This window comes from Solea solea, chromosome 7 (assembly GCF_958295425.1).
Source record: "Solea solea chromosome 7, fSolSol10.1, whole genome shotgun sequence".
NCBI classification, from domain to species: domain Eukaryota; kingdom Metazoa; phylum Chordata; class Actinopteri; order Pleuronectiformes; family Soleidae; genus Solea; species Solea solea.
Window position 1 is genome coordinate 24,859,921 of NC_081140.1, and position 12,518 is coordinate 24,872,438.

General features: G+C 40.5%; 1 protein-coding gene and 1 non-coding gene across 2 annotated transcripts in view; one reads left to right on the top strand and one right to left on the bottom strand.

The window, feature by feature from the left end:
• Positions 1–2,488, top strand: part of LOC131462351 (LHFPL tetraspan subfamily member 6 protein) — a 67,365-nt gene extending 64,877 nt beyond the window's left edge. The window contains exon 4 of the mRNA XM_058633470.1: positions 775–2,488. Within this exon, the coding sequence (XP_058489453.1) occupies positions 775–893 (119 nt within the window). The 3' untranslated portion in view covers positions 894–2,488. The remainder of the gene's footprint in view (positions 1–774) is intronic.
• Positions 2,489–12,251: 9,763 nt separating this feature from the next.
• On the bottom strand, positions 12,252–12,324 carry trnak-uuu (transfer RNA lysine (anticodon UUU)). The gene has a single exon. It is a non-coding gene; the product is annotated as a tRNA-Lys (tRNA).
• Between the last annotated feature and the right edge of the window lie 194 nt (positions 12,325–12,518).

A 12,518-nucleotide genomic window follows, 5' to 3' on the forward strand; every position in this document is an offset into this window, starting at 1 on the left:
CCGATAATGGGCACAATAATGAAACGACACTCATGCAGTGAGAGTTGTTAGCTTTCTATGGTGGATAGTCAATTTAGATACACTATTTGGACAAAAGTTATTCAGACATCTGACCATTAACACCAACAGGGCCTGTAATGACATATTCAAATACATATACAGTTCTTTAATATGGAGTTGGTCCCCCTTTTACAGCTTCCACACAAGTGTTTCTATGGGAATTTGTGTCCATTCATTCTGTAGAGAATTTATGAGGATCTCTGAAACCATTATAGTCCTTGCTTTGTGCACTGGGACACAGTCATGTTGGAATAGAAAAGGGCCTTCGTCAAACTGTTGCCACAAAGTTGAAAAGCATAGTATTGTCCAAAAACGTCTTGGTATGCTGACGTGTTTAGATTGTCCTTCTTTGAAGATAAGGGGCCTAGAGCCCAAAACCTGATTGAAACACCTGAATTAAAACTTCAACTAGATATGAAGTTATCCAATGTTATATCGACCTCGAACTTTCTATTTGTTTTAAAGATGGCAAACTATTGTGACACAAATCACAACACCACATTTGTGTATCTTGTAATGACTAATTCACAGCCATATTTTTATTTTATTAAAACACATGCTCATAAATCTCAACTAAAAGGTTGGAAAATTCAGGAAATTTGTATGGGTAACCCAAAAAAAAAATCTTTGGGTGCCTACCCAGTGTTTGGGAACAATTGAACTAAAGTTGAACTAAAAATGGTATCATCCTAAATCCTCTACTTTCCTCCACAGGATCCTGCCAGATTGGCTGGGCTTATTACTGCACCGGAGCCGGGGCGGCGGCCGCCATGCTGCTGTGCACCTGGCTTTCCTGTTTCGCTGGGAAAAAGCAGAAGCAGTACCCGTACTGAAGACGACATCTGCATCACAGAATGAGAGACGGGGACAGACGGAGACCTCAGGCGGTACAAGAAAAAGGGGAGAGCGTCCTCTGACTCTGTGGACTCGCAGCAGCAGCACAGCACACCAGGCACCAAAGACGCCCGAGTCATTCTGGTGCTCTGCACATCACAGGACACGACTCATCATCTGACAACTGCAGGGACTGTTTCATAATGCAACACACACACACACACGGCTCTGAAAAAGCAGTTCTTAAATGAAAAATAAATGGACCAATCCTATTTGTAAAATTCCTGTAACAAAGAGTTTTTTTTTTCTCTGTTTTGTCTTCCTCTCCTTTAGTCATTGATGTTTCTGTGATAATGTGACCCTGTGATTAAGAGAAACATAAAACTTAGGGATGTAACGATACGTAAAATCTCATGATTACGTTAATACCATGGAATGGTATAGAATGTATTGATGTATTGAATCTATTGAGAGATTTTTCATCTTAATAATCCACTTACCAACAAGATCTACATCCCAAAACAAAGTGTGGAGGACCCTCCCCCCTCATCATGCCAACTAAATAAATCAGAAACCAAGCAGAGATGACACACAGTGCGTTTACATGCATGTTAAGAGTCCAATTTTAGTTGGACTAAGACAATAATTCGGTTTTCTTAATGTCACGTTAGTCCAACTAATATCAAGCTAGTCTTAGTTGGACTAACATAACCTGGATGATGTGATTCATAGTCCGATTACTCTTGCATGTATACGCTTAGTCAGACTGGAGTCGGACTTGGCGTTCTGCTCATGCACCAAAATGTCCTCCCCGGTCTTTGACCCGGAAGTAGAAGGAGAAGACGTATAAGCTGTGGTGGTGGCGTCTTTTTTTGAACAGCACACACAAGCCAGCACACCACTCAGACATACACAGCCAGTATGTGTATGTATACTCGGACTCTGCAAATTGCCCGATTGCCTGTCTTAGTCAGACTACGGCCTTAGCTCTATTAAACTGTGGATGTAAACGTAAACGTAAACGAGTGACGTAAACCTGTTGAGGAATACAACATTGGTTCCTTAGATAGAAGAAGAGGGAGAAGGAGAAAGATAAATACACCATTACCATGGTAGAGATCACAGTGACAGCTGCAGTACAATGTAAGGTCAGTGGTGAATTTAGCCTGGGTTCACTGCTGCTTATGTGGATGGGAGGGAAATCCAGAGCTTTTCCACATTTTTAAACCTTGGTCTTACAATATCGTGTAATTGACAGTGTCGTTACATCCCAGGTAGTACTTGTACATTGTTACGTGAAGTGTCTCTGTCCTCTCTTCATCTTTGCCTTAATAAACACACAGAAATGCAATAATTCCTGTTACGTAAAAGCAATCCACAACCTTCCTCAACCTCAGCCTTTTTTTTTTCCAAATCCCACTAATCTTAAGTATAGTTTTATTTAACACATTTCATCAGATACGTACGGTATACGTTGTGTAAATGTACTTTTTATCATTTTAGCACCTGTTTTGTATTCACTGTTCAAATTATTCTTTGTCATATATTTTTTTGTTTGTTTTCGCTTTGTAAATAAATGTTTATTGAAATCCTGGACTTGATGTGTGATTTCAGGCTAATGGGTAAGCAGCGCTGGGCGACACGGTTGGTGTAGTGGTTGGCACTCTTGCCTTTGCAGCAAGAGGGTTCGCATGTTTGCATGTTCTCCCTCTGTGTGCATGAGTTTTCTCCAGGTTCTCCGGTTTCCTCCCACAGTCCAGAAACATGCAGATTTAGGGATTAGGTAAATTGGACACTCTAAATTGGCTGTGAGAGTGAATGGTTGTTTTTCTCTATGTGGCCTTGTGATGGACTGACGACCCGTCCATGGTGTACCCTACCTTTCGCCCTATGTCAGCTAGGATTGGCACCAGCGCCCTTTGCGCTCCTCATGTGGAGGATAAAGTGGTAGAAGATGGGTAAGCAGCACTCACATTCTTAAAATGCTTTTCCCATGACCTTTTGATCCACGTATTCTTCACCAGAGGGATAAGGATTGCAGGGAATTCAACTTTCCACCATTATTGATGAGGGAAATCCCGTTACCTCTGCTCAGATTACTTGCTCAGGTTATTCGACTTCAAAGCGCCAAAGAGTCTTTTCTAGACAATTCCCTCGACGCAGTCCCACACTGGGACACCGGGTATCTGTGCAACCATCAGCTTAATGTCAAACGCGTGTCGCGTAGCTCCTCGTCTATCCCCTTCATAGCGTGAATAACAATAACGCTAACCTTTTCATAGCAATTACCACAGCTGGATGTGTGTCATCAAAGGCTCAAGCTGCACCCACCTCCTCTGATACTATTTTTAGTCATTTCTTCCCTTCTCTCACTCTCTCTTTTTTTTTTCCTGTTTCTCCTCCTTTGATTAAGAAAACAACACTTCAGAGACTCCCCCATGCCCAAGTGTACAAAGTCAGCTCATTTACAATGCAGCTGCTCTGAATATATTTGGCCCTCATTAGCATGCCCATTTTCTCACAATGCTCGGCATCCCCCAGATAATGGCAGCTCCCCACTCCCACCACCACCATCCTTCCACGCCATCTCCCTGCTCACATGAGAGAGCTCCCTCTCTGTTTAACGTGTGTATGTGTGTGTGATCGGCTTCTCTGATTGATATCACCCCTGATTGTTACAATGTCACCCAGATGCCTCATCAGCCCCGGCTGACACATTGGGGTCAATTTGGAGCTTTTCTCTGCCTTATACCAGCGCCGGCACCTCAAACTGTCGACAAGTGCACCATGCAATCTGATCTGATCTGAGGTCCTGTTACTCGGTGGCGGCTGATTGTCTCAGAGTCTCAGGGCGTGTGGTGGTGGTGGGTGAGCTCATCAGCTGTTGGGTTAAAGGGATATTACCCCCGTTGAAAATCTGTTGAGTCTAGTAAGATCAAAACTATTGTTTTTCAATCCTGTTACAATCACACACATTTATACACATTTAACAACTGAATGATGGTGTTGATACACCTAACACCATACTTTTAGAATACATATTGAAAACATCCAAATTAAACTGTACTAATCAAGTTTCTCAAAGTCAATAGTGTTTGTAGAACGTGGGCAGTAGTCTAATTAAACAGTCAGTACATTTACATGCACAGCTTAATCAAGCTAAGCCGTAGTCAGACTAAGACAGGCAATTGGACAATTTGCTGAGTCCAAGTATACATGCCAAGGAGAAAATCGATTTATTGGCCGTGTACACCTGACTCCTCCACTTCAGTAGGTGGCGCTGTATCTATCTATAAGCTAGTGCGTATTGACTCAGTTTCCTGTTGACCGAAAGATGCCACCGCTGTATGATTTCCAGAACAGCAACAATGGAAGGTGCAATGACCAACTTTCAAACCTGAGGGTTTGATTTAAGAATATTTTGGGAGGAGAATCACTTTAACCAGCCAAGAAAAACACAAAACATTGCCAATTTAAAGTCATATTAACAATAGCAATGATAAAAAAGTTCTGATGTTACAGTATAGCATCCGTTAAAAATACCTGAACTGTGCATGAATGTTCTAATATGCAATATCAACGGATCGAGGGATTATTTAAGGGTGAACACGTCAAATTAGCTTTTAAGTCTTGGCAATGTGTGAAATGCTTCCATATCAATTAATCTGCACTAATTAATTTTTTCTCTTAACAGCACCCCAGCAAGATAATCACTGCCCTCAAGAGCAACTCTACGTAAAAAAGATTCTGTGCTTCTCTAACACCAATCTCTATTAAGATTTTGCTTAAATGATGTTGCTGCAGGATAACATGAAGCCATAAAGAACCTTATGTGACCCGTCACCCAGAAAACATCAGTATCCAAACGTTTTTTCGGAGAAAGTGGTGCAGTTTGATCAATGAGAGAATAACACTGGTGCTTTGTTTCACGTTAGCTATGACGGAAACAATCAATGTTCTCAGAGGCTTCAGGACAGCTAGTCTTTGAAATCACTCCGATCTTACTTGATTACGGTTTTCCACATAGTATTCTTGTAAAAAACTGAAAATGTGGACAAAAATCGGGAAACTTGAAGCTCATGTGTCAATATCATGAGTATAAACTGTACTTATTGTGTAAATATTTTACATTTACAGTGTTAACCTTGAGCAGTAGGGGACTGCAGTGATGCTGTTGGGAAACTGGAGCGGCCTTGGTAGAGTTTTGCTGTCCAAGTGCTAATTCATTTATCCTCTGCGTCTTGTTTCCATGTTTAATTCTACCACTTTCTTTTTTATTTACTGTCATTTTCCATTAGACTCAGCTCGACTCATTTTTTTTGAGTGTCATCGCTGGAAGAGTCATGAAGGCGATGTCCGACACAAGAATCAAACCGAACAATGCCGAAACTGTAGATCAGTTAAAAAGACAAAAAAAAAATCTTGAAAACATGCGTTAATCTCCAACATTTAGGAAAGGAAATGTCTAAAATCTCAATATTTAACAGAGGAGTCTGGTGTATTTGGCGAAAGCACTGCTGAAACCCGGCGATTGTGATTGTGAATTAACTGATTCTAATGATTCATACATAGAAAACACCTGCTTTGACCATCACTAGTTAGTGTGTTTGTGGAAGTTTTGCGCAGCCGTGCTTTGATGACTTAGCATTAGCATTTAGGCAAACGTGTCGGAGCGGCATGGTCGTTAAAGCTAGCTGCTAACTCCCTGGCTGCCAGCCCTGATGTTCTGTAAACACTGAGGATATAACTGTTGTTTTGGTGGGAGAAGTCACTTTTGAGCAGAGAGAACATGCTTTTGAATGCTGTGGTTTTTCCACTCTTTCGAGAAATGCGTTTACTTTGAGAAAAACTGTGAACCATTCACCACTCACATATTTTATTCATTTTCTGTTTCCCACTGTGATTAAAGGAACTTCCTGTTCACTGTACACGTCTGCTTCAGCAGATCTGACCATTAGGGCTTCATATGGATTGATGAATAAAAGGGAATTTGAGAAAACATACGCTTGGACGAGAAGATCAGAGACAGCTGCTCATGCGGGAATCAAATCAAGATTCACCGCTTCACCCACAGTGATACAAAGAGGCTGAGTCAGCAAGATATTTCCGTATCGCGGAGAAGAAAAAAAGCCCTCACTGTTTACCTTTAAAGGCTTTGCACACTCATACAGGAGTTTATGTTCTGGCTGATGACACCTTTCTTCAGGTTCTCAGTGGGCGGGGCTATGTTGAGTATTACACAGATTCACCTGGGGTGGCTTTAGCCCTGACAAGATGTTGATTTATACCCACATGCGTTGAACCGTGTCACGTTACAGGGTGTCATTTTATTACTGTGGAGCTTGTGTACACACGGGATGCTCGACAGCTCTGACACGAGAGGGAAAATGTACCTGAGAGCCTGTGGCGCATTCACCTTTTAAAAGGAAACACCATCCATTTTGAGGTTACATTTGTCCTAGATCCAGAAGAGGTCCCTTTTATACAGCAGCTGTTTAGGCAGAACCTCATTGTCTTCCCTAACAGCTCAGGTCCTGAGCCTTATCACACTTAACGGTCATCAGCTGGTGAGTGATTTGAGTGTGAGAGGCAGCACAGTGGCTCATAATGGTATAAAGAGGAATGGAACAGTGCCATAATAAAAAAAACCTGACGGCACTAAACACCTGTCCAAGTCTGGCAAGGCTGGGAGTTTGTATTTTACAGTTTACTTTTAACATTGGCTGTGTTTAAATTAACATACATGATCAGACTAAGAGATTTATGATTGATTATGATAAAAATGCTTCATGAACAAACCAATCCAAAGAAAGGGAAGAAAATCTGGGTTTATTTCCTGGTGTCAGTTATCATGTGTCTGCCCAACATGAACATGACATACATGTATTTCCACTTGTGATTTTGCTGGCAATGGATAGAAACACGGCAGGAGTGGGAGTCTGGCGCGGACACAATTTTCTTATTAAATTTAAAATAAGGCTGGGAACACTGAGCTGGGTTCATATATATGTACATCTGACTCTGAATGAGTCATGAACCTCACCTGTGCGCATAACATATGTGTTTTTTGCAATAAATCCACAAATCTGCAACCATATGCAATTATTTAAGTCATCGAACCAAATAAGCCTCATTCTGTAAACCCAGATTTTTGCTACGGTTAATACAGTATGCTGATTATGATCTGGCCAACCAACATTCTATTGTTGCCGCATAGGATTGTGGGGCAGCACTATCTCCTTTCCTTTCGTAAAGGATGGTCCATGTGTTTTTCTCTTCTAATAGAGATACGAGAGAAAGCAATAAAGGCGAATCTGAGCTGTTTCAAATTACTTCTGGGTCTCAGCACTTATTTGCAAATGTTCCCGAGTATATTTAACTGCTCGAATGAACCCCAGGGCCACGAAACCAAGTGGAAATCAGCCTTCATTTATTCTATTATTCACACGTGTGGTTTTTCACTGTTGCACGTCAAAGTGACTCCGGTGGAAATAAAGCGAGTGTAATTTGTTCTGTCCAACATGTGCAACAAAGCTAAGAAGAGAATCAAAGACCTGTCAATCAGGACCTGTCTGTGCACGCTCACGCGGTCCTGGCGTCTCATCAGCCAAGACCGATTACAACCGCCTGCATGTGTGCAGGGTGTGATCTTCAACCGTCAGACGAACCAGGACAAAACTGCGTCTTCTACTAAACTGTGAAACTGTGTGTGCTGGCATATTTGTCTCGTACAGTTAAATTTAACCTTGGTTCTGTGCTTATAACTAAAGTGTTAGGTTACGGTCAAGTGTGTCTAACCTATTCTACGCCAGGTATATCCAAAAAAACACTTAAAACTGCATGGGTTGCCAGACCACCAGCACAATTACCTGCAAAAACAAAGCACACTTAATGTTTTCTATCATTTTCCTCAGCTTGTATCTGCAAAAACAAAATTGCTTGAGTGCAAGCTCTGTCAGAAATGATGTATCCCGGTCCTTTTGTGGTGAGTATACGTCATATGTTTACGTAGAGCCACGGTAAACTGTGGTACGTGTACCAAAAGTGGTACACAAGCTTCCTCTGGTGGTACTATCCAAAATACTATTCTTCGGTATGTGATCGTAATCGGAGGAATGTTGACCGAAGTGAGTAGAAAATGAAACAAATAACAATGAGAGTCACCTTATCTTTCGCTCTATCTTAATCTAATTTCACTATACAATTGTGTGAAGTATATGTGAGGAAGAGAATGATGATGAGAGAGGTAAATATCTTATTGGGATTAAATCTGCCTCCTGTGAAAAGTCTGTAGCTGACTTTGCTCGACCTTATTTACACCGCTGTATTTTAACGTTGGTGATAATGATGTTACTTTAAGAGCCCAATATTTTTCTCAGGTGGTACTTGGTATAAAAAGTTTGAGACCCACTGGCGTGGATTACACCACTGATCTCAAAAGACAGATGAAAAACGTCTGCTGCGCTCCAGTTTTAAAAGTTCAACACATGTCTCAGTAACATGCCTCAGGTGTTAGCTATTCCCCTCCTGTCTTCAAACTTACCATGAATGGATCACTTCATCAATAGCAGATGCCAGTTTTCTAAAGGAAAAGAATAGTAATACATTTTTAAAATCCCTCTTCCTGATCTTTGCCATTTCATTCTTTCCACATATTCAGGTTTTTTTTTTTTTTTTTTGTTCTGAGTGGCACTGGGGAATCACAGAAAAAAAGTACCAGAGAGGAAAAAGTCAAGTTTCCTCCCCGAGTCAAGACATCTGTGTCTTGTATGCTGTTAGTATCAGTGAAAGAGCTGCAGAAAGCAAGATGGTGTCACCTTTGAAGCTGCTTCAGTGAAAGTTCAAACTCAGGCAGACAGATTATTTACAAGCCAAGGTGAGAGACCTGGCCCTAGAAACGCTCCAAGTTCCTCAAGACCAAAGGTTCCTGCTTCACAGATGTTCTAAAGAACTGGTATCATACCTCTGGGTGCAGTCTTCAGGAGTTTGAATGAAACGAAAGAAAGAAAGAAAGAGAAAATAACATTGTGCGTTTTGAAAAACCTTTGTGCAGATGGCACAGTTTTCCTTCAGTCCCTGAATGGAGTTACCATGCACAATTTAAATCATAAATTACACTTCAAAGCCTCCTCCTTATTCGAGGAACACAAGCCCCTATAGATAGCCAAGATAAGAAAGAAAATAAGAGTGAGGAGAGTGCAGATATATCAGACTTTACTGCAATGTGAGATACTGCATATATGCAGAGGAGACGTGTGAGACTATCTGAGAACTCTGTTCATTATGATAAACTCTGCTATCAAGCCTCGGCCGGGACAATTAGCTGAGCGGACCCAGGACGGCCTGATCAAGTTCATTTATTAACGTCTATTAAACAGAGGTTTTACAAGGAGGTGAGTCAAAGAGAGTGAACACGGTCCAACTTAAAGCAAACGTATCTACAGCGAGCCATTATCAGCTGATAACAAAGCTCTACGTCAATCTGCTTCCTCACCATTAGAGGTCACTATTTATATGTCTATCCCGTCTCTAAAATAACGCCGTCTCAGTCGAGCTCTTCTTTGATTAAGTTAATCCCAACATTTTTTATCAGACACGAACAGCTTTCTGTTTCTGCCCCGTTGGCATTTATCCAGGTTAGTTCAACACATATTTAAGAGTCCAGCATTGATCCTCTAATACTCAGAGAGTCCAGGTCCTTGCTTGCTTTATTTTTAAACTGCTGCTCCTGTCCAGTGCCACCAAGTGAACTGAAACGGCCTCATCACAGTCTTTGCTTAACAGCACCTCACTATAATTTGTTAATTTGGGTGATTCAATGTATTGCAGTATATTTCTGTTAGAGCTGCAGCTGATGATTATATTCATAATCAATTGATCTGTCGAGCATTTTCTCGATTAATCGACACAAAATGTCAGAAAATGTAGAAGAAATGTTGATCACTGTTTGCCAAACCTGGAAATGACGATGTTGTCAAATGTCTTGTTTTGTCCACAAACGAAAATCATTCAGTTTGAATGATTTCTTTGTTACACGGAGCAAAGAAACCAGAAAATATTCACATTTAGTTAGCTGAAACGATCAGAAATCTTCTTTTAATAATGAAAAAAGCCTGAAACCAATAAATCGATTATCAAAATAGTTGCCGATTCATTTAGTAATCGATTATTTGAGTAATTGTTTCAGCCCTAATTTCTATAATCCAGGGTTTCCATGGGTCCTTGAAAATGTGTGTTTGCTACGACACCAACTACTGTTTCACACCCTGCATTGCTTGATGGCCTACGCAGGACAAATGTTGAGTCTTAATTACTAGGGTGTTGTAGACACTGTCCACTGTCTCATTGACGAGAGAATGCAGGACAATGAGCGAGCGAGAGAGCAAACTTTATGTGACGCTTGGAAAATGAAAATTCCAAGATCTGTCTCACCAAAGAAAATGACAAAGACTGACTTTGACGAAGATCCCAAGGACAATCACTTAACGGTTGCCCTCCCACTTTAAGCTGTGTCAGCAAATTCAGTCCTTGAATTTGAGAGAATTGGTCCTGGAAAGTCCTTGAATTCAATGTCAACCCAGGTGTGGGAACCCTGGTTATCATAGAATAAGAGAAACAAGATTGATCACGGTGACACAATTACTAACTCTGAAATCAAGCTATGATTAACATGTATTTCCTTCTTTGTGACTTGTATCAAATAACAAGCAGGTGAGATCATTTAATTTAAAGGTTCTGTGTCTGTGGTCGGGGTTCTGTTTGTTTTTGTTCCTCCTGTAACATCTTTCTTCTCTGGTATTCCAGACGTCTGTGCGGTCGCCTGGGACGTCCACCGCTCTGCTGTAATTCAACACATGTTCGCTGCTACAATCCTGTGGTGACACGAGTCCCCGAACACTGTGGAGGAAGTGTTCTCCTGAAAACATGAGCAACGTGAAAGTGCTCTGATACACAAGATGTTGTATCACCAGAAGGCTTTTTTCACCAGAAGGAAATTAAAGAAGCAATAAAATGTATTCATCCGTCTGTTTTTGCCTTAAATGTGATGCAATATAAGAATAACATACACACTACCTTTTTATCAGGCTGTGTTTCTGTCTGCTTCTGCCTTCTAGTGGACACTTTTGATTAATTCAGCTTTAAGGTGCCTTTCACTGTAAACCTGGAGCGTGATTCATTGTTTTAATGGTAGCCCACGAGTCAGTGTCTGTTCTTTTCAAGTCACTTAATAGGCAGTTTTTCTTCTATTTTTGTTGATTAAAAGGAGCCAAGTGCACTTTGAATGGTGAAGTATTTCAAATTTCACAAATTCTACCCGATTTAAAGAAAGAATTTGAGCACTTTTTGCTCAGGTGTGTTTATATAGCTGTGGAAAGTGGGAAAGCAAATAATTTCACCAGATTGCCTATAGGTTGTGCTGAAAAAAAGGATATAAGACACTCTATATTGCACACTAATAGCCTCTGTATATGCGTTTTAATATAGTAATGGAAAAAAGCAGCCTAATTGCTCTGTGTTCTAAAAAAAATTAAAACAAAGAGTTATAGAAATAGATGGAAGATGTAATACAGTCTGACAAAACAGATAAATACTTATATCATTGTGTGCTGCCCTCAGGTCTTTAGGAAAAGTCGTCATTGTTGAAAACTGCCTCTGTGTGAGGTTTAGTTCTTACATGATATTACAGATATCAACAGAAGCTCACTTGAGTTTCACAAATGGCTTCTATCCAAAAACTGAGTTCAACCACAACATCTTTTATTTTTACAGCTCCAGAAAAATGTCCATCAAACAGCCTGTGTAGCATATTCCAGGAGCTGGAGACATACCGTTGCTTTACGGCCAATATTTACCTCATTATTGTCTTTATTCTCCTCCTGTGGCAGAGTTTAGTCGCTGATAGGTGCAGCCAGGACGCTGCCAGAGAGGTAATGAGGCAACATTAGACACTTGGACTCACTGTGCAGTCGTTTGGCCCACGAGGCACGATGAAGGTTTATGCTGCGAAAGATGTTTGGGGAATTCTGTTGAAAATTAAAGGAGCATAGTGATGTAAATCACAAATCACGTACACTTTACATTTGTGCTGAGCGTATGCAAAAAGCATGCCATGTTCCAGTCAGTTCTAGCTATTGTGGTCTTAAAACCCTTTTTTTTTTTGGCTGTAAAACTGTATTTACAACTGTAAAATATGTTGCTGTATTTTATCATTTATATATATTTAAGAATTTATAAATACTAAGGATTATTTGTTTTCTTCTTAACTGCGTAAAATCGTCTTGAATGATCGTTTGAAAGTGGTTGCGTTAGAGCTCTGTACACATTTGGTGAAATACAAGAAGAAAAAAAAAAAGCATCGCCCGAACAGGGACTTGAACCCTGGACCCTCAGATTAAAAGTCTGATGCTCTACCGACTGAGCTATCCGGGCTCTTAAAATCAAGTGTCAAGCAGGACAATTTAAAGTGACGTCTATTCAAGTGATGGGGACTTTATTTAACGATAAACTGAAAATAAATTAGTTTTTTTCATTAATAGCGTATTTATTTATTCATTTTTTTTTTTTGGTCGTATACTTACGCTGTTATGCAGGGGCCTGGCACGAACACACACTTTCCTGGGTTT